General features: G+C 41.2%; 2 protein-coding genes and 1 non-coding gene across 7 annotated transcripts; all 3 read right to left on the minus strand.

Annotated features, from left to right (window-relative positions):
- Positions 1-620: 620 nt before the first annotated feature.
- TEX30 (testis expressed 30) lies at positions 621-7,287 on the minus strand. 4 transcript variants are annotated; one of them, XM_043892522.1, is made up of 6 exons: positions 7,163-7,287; positions 3,987-4,060; positions 3,272-3,502; positions 2,452-2,503; positions 1,742-1,947; positions 621-1,094 (listed from the first exon to the last, which is right to left on the minus strand). In XM_043892522.1, exons 2-6 carry the CDS (start codon positions 3,999-4,001, stop codon positions 921-923), a joined length of 678 nt encoding a protein of 225 aa, XP_043748457.1. In that variant the 5' UTR covers positions 4,002-4,060; positions 7,163-7,287; the 3' UTR covers positions 621-920. The 4 variants fall into 4 exon arrangements, with proteins under 4 accessions (XP_043748457.1, XP_043748459.1, XP_043748458.1 ...); XM_043892524.1 differs by having other exon boundaries at positions 3,987-4,074; positions 7,163-7,207; XM_043892523.1 differs by lacking the exon at positions 7,163-7,287 and adding an exon at positions 4,656-5,954.
- A 1,653-nt stretch (positions 7,288-8,940) lies between these two features.
- Positions 8,941-21,703, minus strand: POGLUT2 (protein O-glucosyltransferase 2). 2 transcript variants are annotated; one of them, XM_043892520.1, is made up of 10 exons: positions 21,388-21,703; positions 19,548-19,753; positions 17,764-17,969; positions 17,519-17,596; positions 16,999-17,171; positions 16,640-16,877; positions 13,815-14,024; positions 13,031-13,120; positions 11,522-11,629; positions 8,941-9,172 (listed from the first exon to the last, which is right to left on the minus strand). In XM_043892520.1, exons 1-10 carry the CDS (start codon positions 21,567-21,569, stop codon positions 9,155-9,157), a joined length of 1,509 nt encoding a protein of 502 aa, XP_043748455.1. In that variant the 5' UTR covers positions 21,570-21,703; the 3' UTR covers positions 8,941-9,154. The 2 variants fall into 2 exon arrangements, with proteins under 2 accessions (XP_043748455.1, XP_043748456.1); XM_043892521.1 differs by lacking the exon at positions 21,388-21,703 and adding an exon at positions 21,116-21,315.
- On the minus strand, positions 10,955-11,026 carry TRNAC-GCA. The gene has a single exon. It is a non-coding gene; the product is annotated as a tRNA-Cys (tRNA).
- Positions 21,704-22,227: the final 524 nt, after the last annotated feature.

The following is a 22,227-nucleotide window of genomic DNA, read 5'->3' on the forward strand; positions in this document are numbered from 1 at the left end:
GTCGGAAGGGCCTAACCTGAGGTCAGTAGGGAAATCAGGGAGTTAATCTCCTACTATAGAGAAACCACTGCCCACTACAAACTTATACTATATATCATCAGCCTCATATTTTTTTTGCATTCTTTATAGGAAATATAGAAACTAAGTTTTTCATATCTAACTCAATACCCTTCAAGTCTAGTCCAAGTGATACCTCCACTTTTCAAAGCAAAATTAAGAGCCCTAACTCTATCTAGATACAACACAGATGTTAGTTTCACTATTTACTCATTTCATTCTCTCCTTAATCAGAGAGCATTAGACATCAAGTTCCCTTATATTAAACTCCAAGTGTTTACTCATTGTTGTAAAGCTAATGAAGCTTTGCCTGTAACAGACCTTCAGTAAACATTTATTCAATAAAAGTTGTTACTTTATTCTAAAAACAATGTTCAGAGTCCCCATATTTGAAAATGTATCTTCATCGATCCCTTGGGATTTAATAAAAGATTAGGTGACTTAGATGTATACATTCTATAAAACTGACTAAATTTACTAAAGCATTGTTTCTCCTTCATAAAGATGACACTGCTCTGCACAATTAAGAGCACTTTGTGAGCTGCACAGCAATAAGACAAAAGTTCTGTTGTAACAAAATTCAACATTTAATTTTTCAAAACTTAACTATATTAAAGAAAATAAATTATATTTAGACCACTTTCAATATTTGTACATCATCTTTATACAACTATACCAGTACTTTCAAGGGACATTTTATAGAGTACATTAATTTCACAATTAAAATGAGTTTTAAAAATGGGGGAACATGAAAGAACATTAAATAGTCTGAAATATATCTCATAATGCTGAGAAGTATGCTCTTCTTTAACAAATTAACTCTATTTGTATTCAAAATAACATAGTCTTTAACTTATAGACCATTATTTCCTGTCCGTTTCAGTGATTTCCTGGATCCAAAACAAAATCTGTGTATTTATTTCTTTGAAAACATCATTTGTTGACCGTCCTTTCACTGCCATGGAATGATTTGCCTTCTCAATCCAGTGGATTTTATGAGGAGCTTGCATTTTCTGTGCCACTTTCTCCAACAAGTTCTAAAAGGAAAAAAAAAGATGATACTAGACTAATACCCCATTGGTTTTTCATAAAGATTTACTCTCTCCTACCCCACCTATACTTGGCATCCATTCACTAAATATTAAAACCTACTCTACAGATAACTTCTGAGGCAATGGATTGTGCAAGAAGTGACTACAGATTTCTTACATATAGCAACACCACAGAACAGATCAAGCATTCAGTCTTGACAAGTCAAAAAAATTCTTCTAAAAAATATTTTTCCCAAGAAAATTATATATTCTGGAAGACACTAACATTTAGTAATATGTTCAAGTTACTTTTCCTCAAGAGTCAATTTTATAACAAATTTGAAGATCTGTTTAAATGTTGAAATGATAAAACAAATATACAGTCTAGTAATCCCAAATTCACAAGATTCAGATATTAATCCTTCGATTTGCTAAGTAAGAGTTAATCCATTTATCAACTAACTGTAAGGGGTTGAATATTGTCAGTATGCTCATAGTTTCAGGTTCCCCTCAGTCACAGGGTAACAAAGACACTAAAGGAGCATAGTAAAATCAGCATCTTTTTAAAGAGAATGAATGTTGCTGGTAGCATCTTGTTCCCAAGATGTTTCTTTCACTCTCTGTCATTCACACAAACAGCAAGTCATAATCACCTTTTCACACATTTCGTCTGCTGAGCCTGACACAAACAGTACAGGATCTTTTATACGAAAGAGATCTTCATCTCTAAGTTTATGCTGCTGTTTTGGATGGTGCAGTGGATAGGAAATACAAATGAGACCTCGAACAAAATCATCAGCATCATCAGGCTCAACATGACACAGTACAGAAGCAGCTGCTCTTGAGCCCATTGAACGACCTAAAATCAATTAAATCAAGTTCAGTTTGAAATACAGACATTCACATGAAGTAGTAGTGATGTTAATGGCAGATTTAATTTACTATGCATCCATCATACTGCTTATCAATACTTAACCAACAGAAGGTGGCAATTAACAAGCCGCAATACCCACAGACTTGTGAAGAGCTAAAAACTGATCCTAAATCAAATCTAAAAAAAAGAATAATTTTTTATTGAAAGAATACTTAAAGATGTAAAGACAAACCTTGTGAAGGAATCAGTTCAGAGGATGATTCAGGAATATAATAAAAGGAGACATCTTTGGGTTATAATACATATGTATAAGGCTTAAATTCAATTTAAATATTAAAGTACCTTGATGTTATACCTGGAAGTGACTTACCAAAACAAAACAAAAAGTCCTTAACTCTATTCCTGTCATTAATTTTAACTCTTGATTACCTATTCCTGTATTAATATGAGTAGATTTTAAAACAAGTATTCACAAGTATTGCAACTTACCTCCAAGGAAAACACCTGCAAGTTTGTATTCTCCTGAGGTCTTTAAGTAATTCTAGAAAAATCAACCAAAAAACCATCAATTCTTCTCCTATGAAATATTCCACTGGAAAAGCCAACACATATTTCTCATCATTACTAAAGGTATAAAAACTTTTACAAAGACAACCACAAAATTTTAAGGGATTCTACTTGGAAGAGGTAACCAGTTCTTTGCTCTTCTGGTCATGCCTTCACTATCAAGTCATATATTGGGTAATACACGCAAATATGTGAAAAAAACAAAAACACTGTCTAAAAAATTCAAGTACTAAAACATTTTGAAATAAAAAATTTTGGAGGGGAAAAAAAGAGCCAGTTAAAAGCTTCCAACTAAGGCAAAATCTGATACTACAACTAACATCTACTTTAAAGCTCTGAAAAACTTAGCATGCTTGAAGTAATTTCGATTAAAAGAAATTTCAGGTTTCATTCAGGGATTTTAGTTTCCAATATGGAAAGCATTGTACACTCACAGCATATGAGGCGAACTGTCTAGAACTGTATATGCTTAAGTTATATAATTCCAAGAAGAAAATTACATCATAAGTAGATGCCTTGGCAGTATAATGGAGAAACATCTATGATGTAAGCACTCATCCCTATAGAAACTGATGGCAAAAGAGAGCAATCTGACCACTACCCAGCCTTCACACACTGTTGAGTTTCTAAGAATATTCATTAGGCTTTTAAAAATTAAACCAAATGACTAATAAAATTTGTCAATTTACTGTGCATTTAAAAAACAGAATTGTTGTAAGTAAATATAAAGAAATTTTCTTACCAAAACTGATTTATATGCCTTAATTCTATGTACAATATTAAGGCCTTTACAGGTAAATCTCAGGCAAAAAAACCCATGAGAGGCAAGATGGGATGCCAGTGATGTCAAATGAGGGAGATTCATATCTCCTGATGCTCCATGTGTAAGAATGACTCCATATGTTAAGTTCTTGTTAGGTACCAAACAAACAGCATCTAGCAATTTATTTCCAAAAGGTACTTTTAATTTTACCTGGAATTCAAGAGAATACAGGGATCAAAAATTACTTCCTTGCCTATTCAGACAAATGAGTAACTACACAGGTTTGTTCTGCAATACAAATGATTCAAGTCACAGCCTCAAAATAAAAAGCAATATTAATAATAATTTATATTTAAGTACTTATTGTGTGTCAGGTACTACCATGACTGCTCCTTATGTATTAACTCATTTAACCTTTCTAAGAATTCTGTGGTAAGTACTGTTACAATTTCCGTTTTAGAGATGAGAAAACTGAGGCACAGTACATTACATCATGTGCCCAAGGTTATATATCCACTAGCCAAGATCCAAATTCAGGCAGTCTGCTCCAAAGTTCTCACTCCTAACCACTAATGCTATACTGTCTCTCACAGTACAAGCTGAAAATAAGAAAATTATTCTGAAGCCATATGACTACAAAAAAAAATTAAAAAAGGAATCCTGAAGATGCAGAATGTATGAAAATATGTATTACCTCTGTATGACTCATTTTCACTGTTGAATAACAAACTTAAAGTGCATTACATCTGAGAAGCAAAGGACATCTCCCTGAAAAGAAGATTCTATTGTGAAAGGTGGGTTAGCAGACATGGATATGATACAAGAACTATGAATGAACATATTTAGTAGCTAAAATAAAGACATTTATAACTACTTTAAGAACTGATATCTTTACATGTACATTATTTATTTTCATTCCTATGGCCATTCAGAATTGGTTACAGGGCCAGGTGTGGGGCTGGCAGATGTTATCTAAGATAAAGTCAATGTGATACCATAATATGCATTCTGTAAGAAAACTTGTATCAAAGTAGGATGCTATATCTTGGTACATAAAATATGTATTTTTCCTAAGCATCTTTATTCTCAACCAACTATCTTCAACCTAATTTCACAGCATCTTTCTATTAACCCATTTCCTTCCCCTTTACTGGTCCCAACTCTTCCTTCTACCCTGCAACAGAAGCATACATCCACATCCTTTGTCCTGAGACTGCAGAAACCTCCCAGTTGACAGAATGTAAATCTCCACACTATTGCCTTTGGGCTTGACTATGTGACTTGCTTTAACCAAAAGATGTTTCAATGCTTCACTTCTGAGCTGAAGCATGGCAAATTTCCAGAAGTGCTCTTTAACTCTCACCTTCAGCCCCAAGAAAAGTACACTCCACATATTTTTGCTTTTTCAGCCCAGGTTCCACAATGAAGATACATGGAGCAGATCTGAACTCAAAACTGAAGTCTGGAGTCCAGCCTAGCCCAATCAACATCTAAACCACTGAAGAACCATGAAATGTCTACCTGAAGAATCAAGGGCATGAAATGCTGTGAGCCACTAAGATTTCAGGATTGTTACGCAGTATTCTTTCCTGTAGTAAGAGATCTTTTATTATTCAGGATATGCTTAACATCAGGATCTTCATCAATTTTTTTCCTATTAACATTTACTAATTTATTCACTGAGTAACATGTTCAAAAGGTACAAAAATATACATTGAAAAGTCTCTCCCTAATCCCACTTTTGTCTTACCATCCAGATCCCCTCTTCAAAGGCAATCAATGTTCTGCTTATCTTTCAGATATTTTATATACATATATACATACACACATCTTTTTTTATAAAACTAGTGATATATTTTTTTCTGAACCTCCTCCCCAACATGTATCTTTGTGATTACTCTTTTTTTATACAATGAGCTTATTTCATTGTTTTTTTATGACTACAAAATATTCCAAGAGAGAGTTGTACAAAATTTATTTTACCAACCATCTATTAATGAAAATTGAGACTGTTTCTAATCTTTTGCTAAAGCAATACTGCAATGAGTGGCACTGTACTTAACATTATTTTACACATGTGTAGACATTATCTATAAATTCTTGTCTCAAAGGGTGTATTCATTTGCATTTAAGAAATACATTTCATTTTTGAATAGGCAATATATGCACATGGTACATTATTTTAAAAGAATAAAAATGTGTGAATAGTTAAGTCTCTTCACATTTTTTCCCTCAGCCACAAAGTTCCTTTCCCTTCCCAGAAGCCATCACTGTGACTAATTTATTGTACAGATCCTTCCCTTTACGTGTATGTGTGTGTACAATTCTCATATAGAGCCTCAAAGGTATTAGACCGGCTGCAAAAAGTTCTGGGATTTAAACTGGAGGAGGATGAAGGGCTTCAGCCTTCACTGTCTGTTTTCATAAATGTAGCCTCATAATTGTGCCTGGGGTCTCCAGGTTCAAAGATCCCGTTTTATGTTCTCAAAGAGAAGAGCCTCCAGTCTCCTGGTGGGAGAGCAGCAGTATCCTGCTAGTGTGAAACAGGGAAGGAGAGCTTGCTATCTAATGACTTCTCAGACAGACTTCACCTAAGTGGTCTTTATTTGAGCCCTCCACATCCATCCCCAGCACCATTCCTTTCATTGCCAGCTCCCAAAGTGTCCCGTGCTGCCAGTTTCTGCACGTTTTGAAGATTTTCTTTATATATATATATATATATAATTGTTCCAGTTTTCCCTCTGCTGGTTTAGAAATTCAGCTAATCTGCTACGACACTTGCTTTCTGGAGCCCAGTATTTTACTGCTATTATTTCTTTCCCATTTTCTTCAGCTCTGTGGGTTTGTGTCTTTTTGAATATCCCTTTACAGTACTTTTAGTGAGATTTCAGGGAGTAAAACTAGATACACGTGCTCAACCCACTCTCTTAACCTAGAATGCTCTACTATTCCTCAACAAGTGGGGTGTTCCCGTGGTGTTTTTTTTTTTTTCCTGGCAAACGCCACTGTCATGCATGACAGTCTGTCCTTGCCAACAGTGCACATACGTGCTAGACTACAGGGGCAACAGTGAGCCGGCACCAGGATCTAATCCCGACCTGCTCTAGCTTATAAATCTCGGGTTTAGCCGGTCAGAGGGGCGGCGGGGTTGGAGCCTGGCTCCGCCTCGGTGTCTTCAAAGGCAGCAAACGCCACCAACTTCGGAGAGAGGCTGCGACGGTTCACCGTCTGGACCCGCGTGCCCACGCTTGTGGGCGTTTTCAAGAGTGATTTGTGTGACTACCGTCGCCAGGATGCGACAGAGACCACATCCGAAGCCGGATGATCGAATGCCACCACCCCTTAACTTGCAGTTGGAAAAAAATGTTCGTGCGCTATCCGCCTCGTCCGGGCGGAACGTTGGAAATCGCGAGGCAAACGCAACGGCAACCGTCCGACTTCAAGTCCTCCAGGGGGGTCGCGGGTCCGTGCCGCGTCGACAAAAACGGAACAAGGGCAGAAACTCGAGGCCAGGCTTCCCGGGGTTGGGGACCCAAAGGCGCCCAAGAACCGGCTGATTCCGCCCGTCGGGGCTGCACGGTGGCCGGCGCCCGGGAGACCCTCCCCGCTCGGAGGCCGCCGGTGCCCGGCTCGCCCCGCCCGCACCGTTCCTTCTCGGAGCCTCCCGACCGGCCGGCCGAAGCCCCAGCGGCCGCGGCCCGCGGGACCTAACCGACGCCTCACGCCTCACCGAGCCGCCCAACAGCCCCCGAGGGGCGACGGCCGCGAGCCCGAAACGCCGCTGGCGGGACCGCGGAAAGCCCTCGGAAGCCGTTCCCAAGCAGCAGCCCCGACCGCTGCCGCCGCCGCCGCCACAGCCGCCGCACTTACCAGGGACGGGGAAGTGGCCGGCAGCACCTAACCGTCCTCACTCCCTTCAGGGAGCGAACTACCACACTCGAAGGGACCGCCTCGCCGCGCCCGCCAGAGCGTCCCGCTACAGCGCAGGCGCGCGCACTCCCCGCCCCTCAGGCGCGCGAGCTGGCGCGCGGGGCAGGCTGGGAGCGGGAGTTTTCCCGCCCCTGCTGCCGGTGCTGTGGCGGCGTCTGCTGCCCAACCCCAGCGGGTGCTGCCGGGCCGCCTCCCCTCGCTGCCTCTCCCCCGACTTCCTCTCTCAGGATCCTTCGGCGTCCCAGCCATTCCCTTCCAGCAGTTGCACCGGCCATAAAACTAAGACACCGCATGCCGCGTGGTCAGAAAAAGAAGATTCCGCCCATATTGTATCTAATAGTACTTTGTTGCTTATAACTCGTTTCTTTTCATTGCTGAGTAGTATTCAGTTTTACGGATCAACCACATTTTGTTTATCCATTCACTGGTGGATGGCTATTTGGACGCTTGCCACCATTTGACTTGTTATAAAAGTGCTGAGAGAGAGAAGAGAGAGAAGGCAGTGTGATAACAGAGATTTTAAAGATGCTGAGCTGCTGGTTGGGAAGGTGAAGAGGCCACAAGACAAGAAACATTGAGAAACGCACCCCTAAGGAGCCAGAAAAGGCATTCTGCCCTCAGAGCCTCAGGAAGAAACCAACCCTCCAAATACATCGCCATTATCCCAGAAACACTGATTTCTGACTCTAAAATCCAGAACCATGAGATTGAATTCCTATTGTTTTAAACCACTAAATTTGTGGTATTAATACTTTGTCACAGCAGCAATAGGAAACTCATAGAAAACTATGGACACCAAATCTTCAATTTCAGATAAATTTTACATGTCGTTATTATTATTCTTTTCTTGATTTTTTTCAACCATTTAAAAAATTTTAAATCATCCTTAACTTGCAGGCTGTACAAGAACATGTGGTGGGCCAGATTTAGCCAAATATTAGCATGGTTATTCCATCCATGGATTAAAATAATACATAATTGGATGTATTAAGAGTTTTTATGGAGGCTCTATAATGTTTCAAAATGAGAACAGTGTTAATGTAGTTCATCATGGATTAATGGAACAGAATAAATCACCATAAAACATGAATATGTAAATAGATGCCTGAAAAGCATTTAATTTTAATGTGCTTCCTTTTTAATAATTGGAAATTTCATATTTTAGTATTGGTTGTTTATCATTAACCATAACAAATATTTTGCTTAACAGTGAGAAGTCAGTAGCATCTTTGATCTCCAGTCTAAAGTAGCCACCACCACTAAGCCCACTTTCTCTCTGTAATAACTGTTTTTTTAATCAATCCATAATTGCCCTGCTTATTTGTTTATTTTTACTTGTTTATTTCACTCTTCTTTCAGAAGAGATAGAGACTGTTCACTATTGTATTTGTAGAACCTAATACAATGCCTGGCACATATTAGGTGCTTAATAAATACATGTTAAATAAAATCCATTTGTGATGGATTCAGGCAGAGGCCAGATTACAAAAAACCTTGGAAGGTGTATTAATTAGTATTCAGTTTGGCTGTGAATGACTATCTAAAATAATAGTGTAAACAAGTCAGAAGTTTACTGCTTTGTCATTTAAACTGTGTACCTAGGTAGGTGATGGCTTTTGACATGCTTCAGACTGAGTTCAGGACTCAGACACCCTTTTTTTTTTTTTTTTTACTGCTCCATGGTCCAAACACAGCTAATGATAAGCACAACACAGGCCTTTAAAATAAAAGTGATTTATTACAAAATTCTAAAAATGTGCTTCCAATGACCGTCGTGGGAATACTGCATAAGAAGAAATAGATCTTCATAATCCAGACAATCATAGAGCAGCTTTTATACTGTCCATGGAATTAGTATTTAGAAGACATTCTTCTTTTCAGTTAAGAAGAGTCTTCAGAGCACCACTATTTGAAGGAAAGGTATTTTGCATATCACAGTTCATCTTTGGTCTGCAATTAAGAAACATTTAAAAATATTTAGAGCCATCAAGAAGTTTTCCATGAGTAAGAAGGCTTACATTTAGTCTATTAATTACTTTCCCCTAAAGACGAAAGAGGCTTCCCTGGTGGCTCAGATCTGCCTGCCAATGCAGGAGATGCGGGTTTAATCCCTGGGTGGGGAAGATGCCCTGGAGGAGGAAATGGCAACCCACTCCAGTATTCTTGCTTGGAAAATCCCATGGACAGAGGAGCCTGGTGGGCTACAGTCCACAGGGTCACAAAGAGTCGGACATGATTTAGCGACTGAACACACAGGCACACAAAGATGAAAGAAGGGATGAACAAAGCCAAGTCATCGCTAGAGGACTTTAGGACTATTATTTGAAATCATCTAAGGGTAAAGTCTTATTGGTGGGAACCTGAACATCTAGGGGTCTGTATTATGGTAAAAGCTTATGTTCTAAATGGTATCAGTGAATGGCCAGAGTAGACCACGGGGTCGGGGTTGGGTGGGAAAATCAATAAAGCTATCATTCTAGTGGTAAGTTCTACCAATCAGGGGAATCATTTGGCACTCCTCGAAGTCACTTAAGAGAGAAAAATAAATTAAAAAAAAGAGGAGTGGAGTAAGGCAGCCACCCAGTTTCATTTGGAGCCAACAGACTCATTCTGATGCCAAATCAAACTCCATGTGGGAGCACCTTCCAGTTTTGGGCATTTCTGTTTTGAAACTGGCTTTCAGTGACTTTGTGGCCTTGCAGCTCTGAGAGGGGTTACCACTGATGCTGTACCACTTCTGAAGGTTAGTTAGAGGCAAATCCAAAACAAAACCAAATGAAGCAAAATAAAACTAATTTCAGCAGGTGCTGTTTCCATGCTGTAAATACTGCAACCAGATGTATTCCAAGCTACCAAAGGTTAACCGCCATGCAGAATTCCTAAATATTTAACAATCAGTGAGCTTGTAGTGTGACTTGCCTGGTGGCTCAGCGGTAAAGAAGCCACCTGCAATGCAGGAGACACAGGAGACGCAGCTTTGATCCCTGGCTTGGGAAGATGCCCTGGAGAAGGGCATGGCAACCCACTCCAGTATTCTTGCCTGGGGAATCCCATGGACTGGACCTGAGTCGTAGGGTCACAAAGAGTTGGACACGACTAAAGCAACTGATCATGCATGCATGAGCCTGTATGAGCTGGTTCCATCACACTGCCAGAGTTGGCGGTCACCTTATTCTTTTTTAAACCCCCTTGGGAGGCAGAAATGGTTAACTGCAAAATTTGCTTCTCAACTCTGGTTCCAATGCACAATTTTGAGTCCATTCACAGACATGGTGATGTTGTTTAAAAGAATGTAAAGCCATTATATAGTAATTTTTATACAATATACATTCCTTTAGATGAAAAACAGCTATAATTCAAACAACCCTCCCTGCCACAATGTCTTTACACACAAACATGCACACGATTTGAAGAAGGTACACTGGGTTTTGGTTCTTGTTTTGCTAAAATCCAGATAGATGGTTCTGAGCTAAACTCCTCCCTGGGCTTGGTTTTGTTAACTATAAAATGAAGGCATTTACTGGGTGACAGCTACGGTCCTCTTTAGCCTGCCAAGTCCATACGCGAGCCTGCCTTTTATAAATGAAATCAGTGAAAGTGAGAAAGTGAAGTCGCTCAGTCGTGTCCAACTCTTTGTGACCGCATGGACTGTAACCTACCAGGCTCCTCCGTCCATGGAATCTTCCAGGCAAGAGTACTGGAGTGGGTTGCCATTTCCTTCTCCAGAGGATCTTCCCAACCCAGGGATCGAACCTGGGGCTCCTGCATTGCAGGCAGACGCTTTACCATCTGAGCCACCAGGGAAGCCCAGTAATGTAGTGGTATTAACAGAGATCGCTTTTAAATGAATAATCTGTTAACATTTATAATCATGGTTATATATTTTTCCATCTCTAAACTGGGGCGATAAACTTTGCAGAAACTATCTCACAGGCAGATGAGGCTATTAGATGATACATGTAAAAATACCTTGCAAACGGCAAATATCTATTCAAATGCCACAAGATCTGAATTCTCACAATAAAGAAGGCCTCGCTTCGCTTTGCTGGGAAGTGAAGTGAAGTCTGTTTGGAAGTGAAGTCTGTTTGCTTCACTGCATCTTAGCACCTGGTTGGTTTTTGTTTTTATTTGCCTTTTGTTGGTAACTATGCTTTCCGCCTCTGCTAGAATGAGTTGCTTGGAGGCTCCAGGAGGAATTTGGGTAGTTGCTGCCTGACTGAATGAGTTAAGGGGAGAATGAGGACTCGGATCACGGTTAGTTCTTCCTGTGACACTGGCTCGGAGGTCAGTTCCAATTACCTTCTTCCTGTGGCACGTGCAAGGAAAGAGGTCATCGTCGGTCTCTGGTTCTACCTTCACCATGCCCTCTCGGATCTGGGGCTCACTCACTTGTAAACTGGCATATTCCTGTATAGGCAACAATACAAAAGCATGTTTTATTTAGCACTTCAGATGCTGAAGCAGAAGCTCCAATACTCTGGCCACCTGATGCAAAGAGCTGACTCATGGCAAAAGACCCTGATGCTGGGAAAGATTGAGGGCAGGAGGAAAACGGGGTGACAGAGGATGAGATGGTTGGATGGCACCACTGACTCAATGGGCATGAGTCTGAGCAAACTCTGGGAGACGGTGAAGGACAGGGAAGCCTGGCATGCTGCGTTCACGGGGTTGCAAAGAGTCAGACACAACTCAGTGACTGAACAACAACATAAGGTGCACTTACCAAATTAGATACACTGGAGTTTGCTAGAACTCAGTCCATTTAATTCACGTGTCAAGTTATGAAATGCAAGGCCTTCCTTAAAACCCCACAACAGAGCTTCTGAGAGGTGACCATCCTATTTCTAATGGTCCACTCCTTAGTCTACCCTTCATTTATATGACTCTTTTATAGTATTTATTTTCATCTTCTGCCACATAGTGAAAATGTGTTCCCATCTTCCCCAAACTGAGAATCTGAGGACAGACTATTTCTGCCTGACCCACCACAGCTGGTACAGCCTCGGCCACATCTTCATTCATCATGGGCTTCCTTGTCCTAAGTTCTGGGCGAGGTGCTTATGCTCTAGTACATGTGAGTTGAATGAATGAACTCTAATAACCTGTGGCTCTTTAGGAATTCAGACTAGCAAATCCCCCCAGTTCTTTCTTTAGTTTACATATCACTCTTTAGGAAAGGTTACAAAGGGGGAGCGGATCAGCAATGACCAACTTCGTTCTGTAGCAGAGTCTGAGACACAGCGCTCAATATCTAGAATTCTGCAACTCTGAGATTAAAACAATCTAACTTAGATCTAGAACTATTTATTAGCAAATTACATGCTTATGACTGCATTTTTAAGAAAAGAACCTTTCAAATTGTCAGACAGCTTTGACTACAATCCCTACATGGGTAGGTCCATAAAGGCAAATTGGAAGAAAAGTTATGGCCCATATGGGGTCAGCACAACAGGTCCAAACATACCTTGCACTGTACAGAAAAAGAAACAGTAACACAGTAGCGGTTTTATACAGAGAACAAATAAGAATCCATGCACAGTAACTCTGTAGGCTCAGAGGCAATTTTCTAACCACATGCCACACAGTTCTAACACTAACACCTTTCCCTTAAGGTTGTAGCATTCTCCATTAGCTATTCTTTAGCATCCTTCATTTTCACTATTATTTAATATTTATCCACGACTTTCACTTACAGAGGTATACATGTATCTCCTTAATGAATAAACTTTTAGAAATTGTTAAATGAAATAGTACTTGCTACTAACATGAACAATTACAAATATTTCTATTTTCTTAGAAAATACTGACCTGGAAAAGTTTAAAATAATAACAGAATATGTCATCGCCCATGAGATTATTTCTTGCAAATTCTTGTCCTGTTTTGGCTATCTTCTTTGCCTATGGGAGCAAGAATAATATCCTTTAATGAAACATATTTTTCCCCATGCAGACATATGCTAAGTCATCTTCCAAGTACATTTTGGTGGGAAAATAGTGCCTAAGGTATCTTTGAAGTCTTGTGTATAAAGTGAACATTTAATAGAGGATGTGTGTTCAAATCAAAGTGAAATTTTTAAGACTTGATAGTTTAAGAAGTCATATTGGGCCTTCTAGAATGCACCTCTCCGGGAAAGAAAAGGGAGACAAAATGAAGTAACAATGACTTTGCAAAGTCAATGCAAGATGAAGCTCAATGCACTGCCTTAATAGTTTTTAGCAGACAAGTAGTTTGAAGCTTCTCTCATGCAATCCTTCATTTTAACCCGTGGCAGCTAGTTTTTCCCCTGCCAGGCTGACCATCTTTACCTTCATGTTGCTACTGGAGGTGAGGCAGTGCTTGGAGCTCAGATCTAACTAAGTGAAAGAGACAGCAAAACTGAGGCCAGGTTTAGGTTTTCATGTCATGTGCAGAGTAGGCAGTTAATCCAAGCCACTATGCCTGTCTTTGCCCTAAAGGGGTCTGTGCTATGCATGGGGAGGTGGCTTCCCATTTATAGGAAAGGGTCTACATGTAAGCATCTTGAATGCTTTCCAGGCACAAGACGTGGAAATGACCCCGTGACAACTGGGGGTACAAAGAGACTGACCTTACCTCTTCATCGTGATCTTTTGCCCACTGAAGTTTTTCCAGGAGATCACTCAGGTTGCTTTTAACTGGAATGTAGTGTTTCCAGGGCTGTAATTCGTTGTAAAAGTGCTCATAGTAGATGGAGTCCTGCTTCAGCACCACACTGTCACCGACCAGCAGATATGGCAGGCGGTAGGCCGCCACGGTGCCATCGACGTTGATCTGATATTTGTGCTGCAAACGGCAGGACAGCAGAACCACCTCCATTGAATTCCCTTTTCCCCACTCTTCTTTATTCTCCTCCTCTTTCCACACATCAAACGTCACCCTCCTCAGATACAAACTGGCTAGATTTTGTCCTTGGCCCCTGCCACTTAGTAAGTGCTATTAATTATTTATATGCGTACATAACACACTGACCTAGATGTAGGGCCCATTTTGATGTTCCCCCAAATTTCAAGAAGGGGCCCCAAGTCTAAGGTGGGGCAGCCAATAAAATTATAAAACTGTTGTCCAAAGGCTACAAGCTAAGGAAATTAGATTTATTAGGACTACTCCCCTCGTGGCACTAGTGGTAAAGAATCCAGCTGCTAATGCAGGAGACGTTAAGAGACATGGATTCGATCCCTGGGTTGGGGAGATCTCCTGGAGGAGGAAATGGTAACCCACTCCAATATTCTTGCCTGGAGAATCCCCATGGACAGAGGAGCCTGGTGGGCTACAGTCCACAGGGTCACAAGTTGGAGATGATTGAAATGACTTAGCATGCACGTGACTACTTTATCGATGGCATGATAGTACCTACTGATGGCACATTCTAAACAGTGCTAACCATACCTTTGAAACATCAGGTGGCCACACCCAGGTCTTAAAGAAATTAACAAGCTCTGCGGCAAGAACATCTACGAATCAAAATATTTCTAGCACGGCAGAGGTCCATAAATATCTATCTGTTTATTTAACTGGGTCTTAGCTGAGGCACATGTGATTTTCAGGCAGGCTGTCTAGTTGGGACACACAGGCTTAGCTGTTCCACAGCATATGGGATCCCAGATGAGGGATCGAAACTGCATCCCCTATGCTGCAAGGCAGACTCTTAACCACTGGACCACCAGGGTGTCCCAGTCAATAGTTTTTAGTTGTAGCAAATTCAACAGGTACAACAGAAAGAAAGCAAAGGTCTGACAGGACACTCTCGGAGGAGGAATGGCTGGTACCAGCTCTCTTTGGTTGTAACCGTTTCTTTCCAAAATTTCTGTGACATGCATATGGAAGAAAAACTGATTATTCAGCTTATGGCCATCTTTAAGTCTTCTTGTGCCCTGTGTACTAAGTCGCTTCAGTCGTGTCCGACTCTTTGAGACCCCATGGACTGTAGCCCACCAGGCTCCTCTGTCCATGGGATTCTCCAGGCAAGAATACTGGAGTGGGTTGTTGGGTTGCCATTTCCTTCTCCAGGGGATCTTCCCGACCCAGGAATTGAACCCGCGTCTCTTATGTTTGCTGCATTGGCAGGTGGGCTCTTTATGACTAGCACCACCTGGGAACCCCTTAGGTCTTCTTACCACCAGCTACTCCATCAAAAGAAAATCTGACCATTAACAGCACAGACAGAGCTCGCCAATCACTGACCTTCCCACCTGCAAGAGATGGCTGACTACCCTTCACCACATGGGGCTTCAAAACCCCTTGGGGATCTAGAGATCAGGGCGGTACCTCACTGCTTGAGAAAGGGGAGTTGTCAGAAAAAGGATCAACCCTGGGAAAATAGGAACAGCCCACATTCTAGACACAGAGAGTGTAGAATCCCCAGAGTTTTTGAGCAGAACAGCTGAATGGATTCTGAGTCATTTCCCTACCAGAAGGGAAGAGACACCTGCTTTATATTCCTTCTTTAGTCTATTGTGATGCTATGGCTCAGGAGAGAAATATTTATAAAATCACTTACATGTATTTTTTAATAAAAAAAAGGGATTTGGAGTGAAAATGTGCTTCTCTTAAAGGTCAGTTGGGGGAAAAATTACCAGGATCCCAAGCTCCCTTGGTGCATATTTCATGCTAGGTTTAGATACTGAGTCGGTGCTTCCCTGGTGGCTTAGACGGTGAAGAATCTGCCCCCATTGTGGGAGACCCACGTTTGATCCCTGGGTCAGGAAGATCTCCTGGAGAAGAGAATGGCAACCCATTCCAGTATTCTTGCCTGGAAAATCCCATGGACAGAGGAACCTGGCGGGCTACAGTCCAGCAAATCACAAAGAGTCAAAGAGGACTGAGCGACTAATACTTTCACTTTTCTAGGTACTGAGTACAATCCAGGTTGCCCCTGGGGTCTGGTTAGTCCCTGGTGCCCCATGTCTGGATGTTCCTAAAATTTTGTGCTCACCTCTCATCTCCTGTTGGAGAAGGAAATAGCAATCCACTCCAGTATTCTTGCCTGGAGAATTCCATGGACAGAGGAGCCTGGTGGGCTGTAGTCCATGGGGTCGCAAAGAGTCAGACACTACTGAGTGAAGACTATCACTCACTCACTCACTCATCTATAATTTACCTTGATTTCCCACCCCGCCAAATGCAGGTGGGACTTCCCGGGTGGCTCTAGTGGTGAAGAACCTGCCTGCCAATGCAGGAGACATAAGAGACACGGATTTGATCTCTGGGTGGGGAAGATCCCCTGGAGAAGGAAATGGCAACCCACTCCAGTATTCCTGCCTGGAGAATCCCACGGACAGATGAACCTGGCAGGTTACAGTCCATAGGGTCACGAAGAGTCTGACACGACAGAAGTGTCTTAGCACGCAAATGCAGATATTTGGAAAATCACAAAACATTGGCTCTGGATGATGTCATACCTTGAAGAAATCGAAAAATGAAATGTGTTTCACGATGGGACCATACAGGCTTTCGTCGTGTTTAAAGAAGAAGAAGTTGGTGAAGGCAGCGTCGATAAGCTCCGGGTGCTTCCTGCTCAGCTTAACCAGCTCGAGTCTCTCTTTCCGGCTGTCTCGCCCTCTCCAGACAGCGGTGGAGTTTTTGCTTTCCCAGGGAGGACCCGTGTTGGCCTGCACTGACATCATATCCAGACTGACTCTGGAAGACAGACAGTGCAACAGATGTTTCCCCCAAACCATCGCCTCGCAACAAGTGTTGGGAAAAGACTAATCAAGGAAAGAAAACCAAGGCTCTGGGTCGTCTGTGACCCGTCTCTCACCGGCCCATGGTTTCCAGGACAGAGTCTGTCAAGTCGTAGGTGGGCATCACAATATCCTTGGAGTCCGTGGAGCCGCACCAGGAAAAGATCGGATGGATGTGGGGACTGGATTTCTTTTTTTCCAAAGGCCAGTCTCCCAAATTAACAAAAAACTCCACATCAGGCATCTTCACCTAGGACAGGGAAGCCAAAGTGTTAAAATGATGGTATCGCTTTTCATATCAGCCATTTCACTATCACAGTCCAAACTCCACTGTTTTGTTATTGCTGTTTAGTCGCTCAGTCATGTCTGACTCTTTAGCAACCCCACAGACTGTAGCCCGCCAGGCTCCTCTGTCCATGGAATTCTCCAAGGCAAGAATACTGGAGTGGGTTGCCATTTCCTTCTCTGGGGGATCTTCCCAACTCAGGTCTCCTGCATTGGCAGGCAGATTCCTTACCACTCTGGCAGCTGGGAAGACTATGATGTAAAACCTGGATTTAAATCCTCCATTATACACAAGACAAAAGAAATACTTACTTTTCTAGTCAAAGAAAGTAGTATGGCGTCCATGAAAATTCTAAAACCTACGTGTTCGCCGTGAGTCTTGATATAAACCTGGAAGACAATTCCATGTTTATTCTGTTAGTCTAAAAGTACGCTTTGGCGTCACTGAGATCAAGCTTATCACAATGATCAGCAGAATGATTTCTAATAAAATTATGTAGCAAGTTGTAGCCACATGGCCAAAACAAAAATAAACTAAGACAAACAAGCAACTGCACCTTGTTATCCTTCAAGGTGTAATGACACAAGCTCTGTCTTTGTCCAAATCTTTTTGGGATCTCCGTTGCAATCTTTTCCGGGTCAACGGTAGGGAAATGCACCAGATCTCTGTGAATCTGAGCAAAGGTTTCTGGGCAGTTCATCTCCCGTAGCCAGGCTGCACTGTCTTCCAAGGGACAGTCACAGTTCTCATGGTAAACCGGCCCTGATTACACACACGGAGCAATGGGTACAATCACAATCTCGCTCAGCATGTGAAACGTGTAACAGATATTTGTAACATGACTTTCATAGTCCGTCCATTACTCCGCACGGCATGTGGAGTCTTAGTTCCCCAACCAGGGATGGAACCCATGTGAGTTTTAACCACTGGACTGCCAGGGAAGTCCCCACAGTCCATTATTTTTTTTTAATTAATTTTTATTGGAGTATAGTTGCTTTACAATGTTGTGTTAGTTTCTGACATACAGCAAAGCATTACTCTTTATGTTTTGTGTACTTAGGAATAACCAAACATTGGTAAAAGGATATCAGAGGCATATCCCTGTTTTAATGAAAGACAAAAGTGTTAAGAAATTAATATTTCAATGGTCTGTTATACAAACCAGTTCTTAAAATGTCTAAGATACTTTTCTCAATGGGTAAATCATCCTAAGGATCAATACAAATGGGAATTCCCTGATGGTTCAGTGGTTAGGACTCCATGCTTTCGATGCTGGGGCCTGGGTTCGATCCCTGGTGGGGAAACTAACATACTGCAAGCCTTGAGGTGAGGCCAAAAAATTAAAAAAAACCAAAAACCAATACAAGTAAATAAAGCACTGTACTATGTTTACTAGTTTTTTTAAAGAAAATATAAAGAAGCAAAGTAATCCTCAAAACACCCATTTCACTAATACTATAATGGATTAATTACATGTGTATAGAAATAATACTAACATAACATAGAATCTGAATTGAGATTTCACTGTCATTTATTTCTGTAATTCTCAGATTGTCACCTGACCCAGGCAGAAGGAGACAATGGGACATCTTTTTAAGGTTTAGTAGGTTATATGGTACTATGTGGTCCTAGAGGAGTGAGGGGAAGAAACCTAGACACTTTCCAGAAAAATGTTTGCCTTGCTTGGAGCAATGGATCAAGGAAGATTTGTCTGTCTGTATTCTCCTTGCTTCTCTAATATTTTAGGATGTATGTCTGCTGAGATGGAATGATACGGCTTTAGGTAAGAAAGCTATACTCTTATCCTACATAAGAAAACATCAGAGAATTTCTCTGAAAAAATAGCATTGAAACAAAACCAAAAAAACTACAGTCAACTTTCACTGTCTCGATCAAGCCCTTTCTTCCTGAAGTGACTGACCAAATTTCAGTGACACTTACCAGTTACTTAAGTCCTATGTCCCTAACTAAGTGCCATCTATGACCATATATATATAGCTTGATTCTTCTTGCTAATATTGCATCTTCTGGAAGCAAATTCTCTATTCCTAGAACTTAATACTATTAAGTTCATATTAAAGAACATATTAAGTTCTTCTTTAGTGAATTAAAATTTCCATTCAAATCTTGCATTTCTTTCTTCCATCAGGATTCTCAACTTAGCTTTCAACTTCAGTCCATAGGGTCACTAAGAGTCTGACCTGATTTAGCAACTGAAAAACAATAACAAATTTTTTTTTCTTCCAGTGAAAAAATATCAGGCTAACCTGCTTTTATTGACTGAAAGACAGGTAATATTGTATTCAAACACCGTTGTTTTGAAATTATGTTCCACATTACCTTTTAAAATATATGGAGATTTGGCCACATGTTGACCTTGGAATTTGACTTCTATCTTCAGGTTTTTGTAGCTGGCGTACATTCTGTATCTTACAATGTAGGACCCATCTTTTCGGTCTAAAACCTGGACCCCAACTCTAGTGAACTGCTCATCTGGGGCTGAGATTTTAATCTGGAACACTTTTTCACCCGGAGAAGATGTGAATCTGTGATGGGAAGAACAGTGAAACATAAAGATTATTTTAAGAAACAAACGTACAGAGACTGTGGTCTCCAGTCTGTGAACCTGACTATTCTCTATATCCTCCCCCTAATATGTGCTTGTTTCTTTTTCCTTATGCTTTCAGTACCAGAATGAATAGGATGGATCAGAGATTAAAAAAAAAAGAAGAAGAGGATGACAATGGTCACGATAACATAAAACAGTTTCATTAGAAAATTACAAGGAGATATTTTAAGACTACTTGTCTCTGTAAACATAGAACATCCTTATGCATTTCATATATAAAAATAGTCCTATTAACCTACTATTTTGTGTCTATCACATCTGGAAATCTGTGATCAAATGATGCCTCTAATGGTTTTCTGAAACATTGCTCTCAATGATTCTTTAACAAAAATCTATTATAATCTATTTAGTATAGTATATAGTCTAGTATAATCTATTTATACTATTATAAATCGTACTCAGCCATGGAAAAAGCTAGTAGTTAGCATATTAGCCAAGTGATATTGTATAAAAGGTTTTTTTTTTGAGGGCATGCTGTTGGTATTAAGATCAAGATGGTACTTAGTTTCCCAACCATACTATTTATAACCAAGTGATAAAATTTATAACCTTCCTTTTCTTTGGAAAACTTCTTATTCCCAAGATTTTTTGGCCAACAAAATATACACACACAGCTTCAATATAAAAAGACAATCATGTCAGAGGTATGTGAATTCTACAAATGAGTTTCAAGTACAAGTGTAATAGTTGAATGCAGTGGGATGAAATAAAGTTGTTAACAAACACATAAGAGATTCACATTTCGATACTTTCTGCCTCAACCATAAAGTTATGAATAGTGTTTTATTTTTTCATTTTGATTTTCAAAACACACTTACCTGCAGAGGTCTAACTGAAAACAGGGCAGCACCAGAAAAAGGTGAAACCAACCAGCTTCTAACAACTGAGTTCAAATTCCTTATAACAATTTATGCAAAAATGATTAGAAAAAGAGTTCCTTGTGCTAGGTTTTCCTTAGTTATGTATTTTATACATACTGGTATTGGGATTGACTGTATCTATGTCAATCCCAATCTATTCAGTGCTCTGTGGGAACCTAAATGGGAAGGAAATCCAAAAAAGAGGGGATATATATATATAGCTGATTCACTTTGCTGTACTAGCAGAAACACACAACATCGTAGAGCAGCTATACTCCAATAAAAATTAATAAAAAAGAATGCATAGATCTAACTGAATCACTTTGTTGTATAGCAGAAATGAACACATTGTAAATCAATTATACTTCCATAAGATAAATAAATAATAAATTAATTTAAATAGAAAAAAATTAGAATACCTTAAGCAAAGTACAGGGGTTTGTTTGTTCAGCACTCATGTAGGACTCCCCTTCAAAAGGGCCAGGAGAAGAGCTAATTCGAAATGATTTCTAAAGCTACAGAGAAAAATTGAGTAGGAGGGGGATAAACTTCCAAGGAGATGTGAATAGCCCCCAAGTGTCCTGGATTTTAAACTGCTGTGGAGAAACGAGTTCTGGGAGGACAGAACGCGAGGGGAGAAGCAGAAAGCTTGAACTGCCTTCCAAAATCGTCATGGAGCTTGCGGACTTACTTCTTGCCCGAAGTGTCCACCGCCTGAATGTAGAAATAGCGCGCGGGAAGGACCACGGCTGCCTTGAGTCCGGGACCCCATACTTCGCTCTTCTCGGGGCTGAGTCGCCTCTCTCCGCCGCTCTCGGCTAGTGCTGGAACGGTCCCCAGAAAGAAGCAGTAAAGCAGCAAAATGCTAAACATTTACAAGCTGTACTCAAGATGATCCACGGATAAATGAAGTGGAAGAGGTGGACGCAGCCAGCCGCGGCTCGGGCGGGGGCGCGTCGGCCGATCGCAGCAGCAGGCGAGGTTCCCGGAGGGGGTCTCTGGCTGTGTTGTTCGCGCGCGGAGGTCTCCCCCAGAAGGTCACAACCGGGGCGCAGGCTTGTCCAGCTGAAGGATACCAGCAGTTCTGCTGAAACGAACAAGAAGCACGCCGCCCCTCTTCCTTGGGACAATGACAAACCGGCGTTGCTCTGTAACTGTAGCATCATTGGGGGCGAGCCCGTCTCAGGTTGCAGCCCAAGGTGCAGGGCGAGGGGATTGGCCCGCGCGTCGGCCGGGGCTCAGTAAGGCCTCCTCCGAGTGGATGGCCGAGTGGACACGCGTCCGGGCGCCGGAGCTTCCTGGGACGTGTAGTTCTCAGCTGGGCTAGCGGAAATCCTGCCAGGTTTTTTTTTTTTTTTTAACCTTGTCTCGACCATTTATTTACTTTGTGGTAGCCGCTTTCAGGGCACAGATAAGTAGTAGATGCCCAATTAAGGGGCACGCGCGTCTTGGAGGAGCAGCTAAGATTTCTTAAAAAAAAAACAAAACAAACCCAAAACAAAAACTGCCACTATATCCTCCGCACGTGCTG

Source organism: Cervus elaphus, chromosome 30 (assembly GCF_910594005.1).
Source record: "Cervus elaphus chromosome 30, mCerEla1.1, whole genome shotgun sequence".
In the NCBI taxonomy this organism is placed as follows: Eukaryota; Metazoa; Chordata; class Mammalia; order Artiodactyla; family Cervidae; genus Cervus; species Cervus elaphus.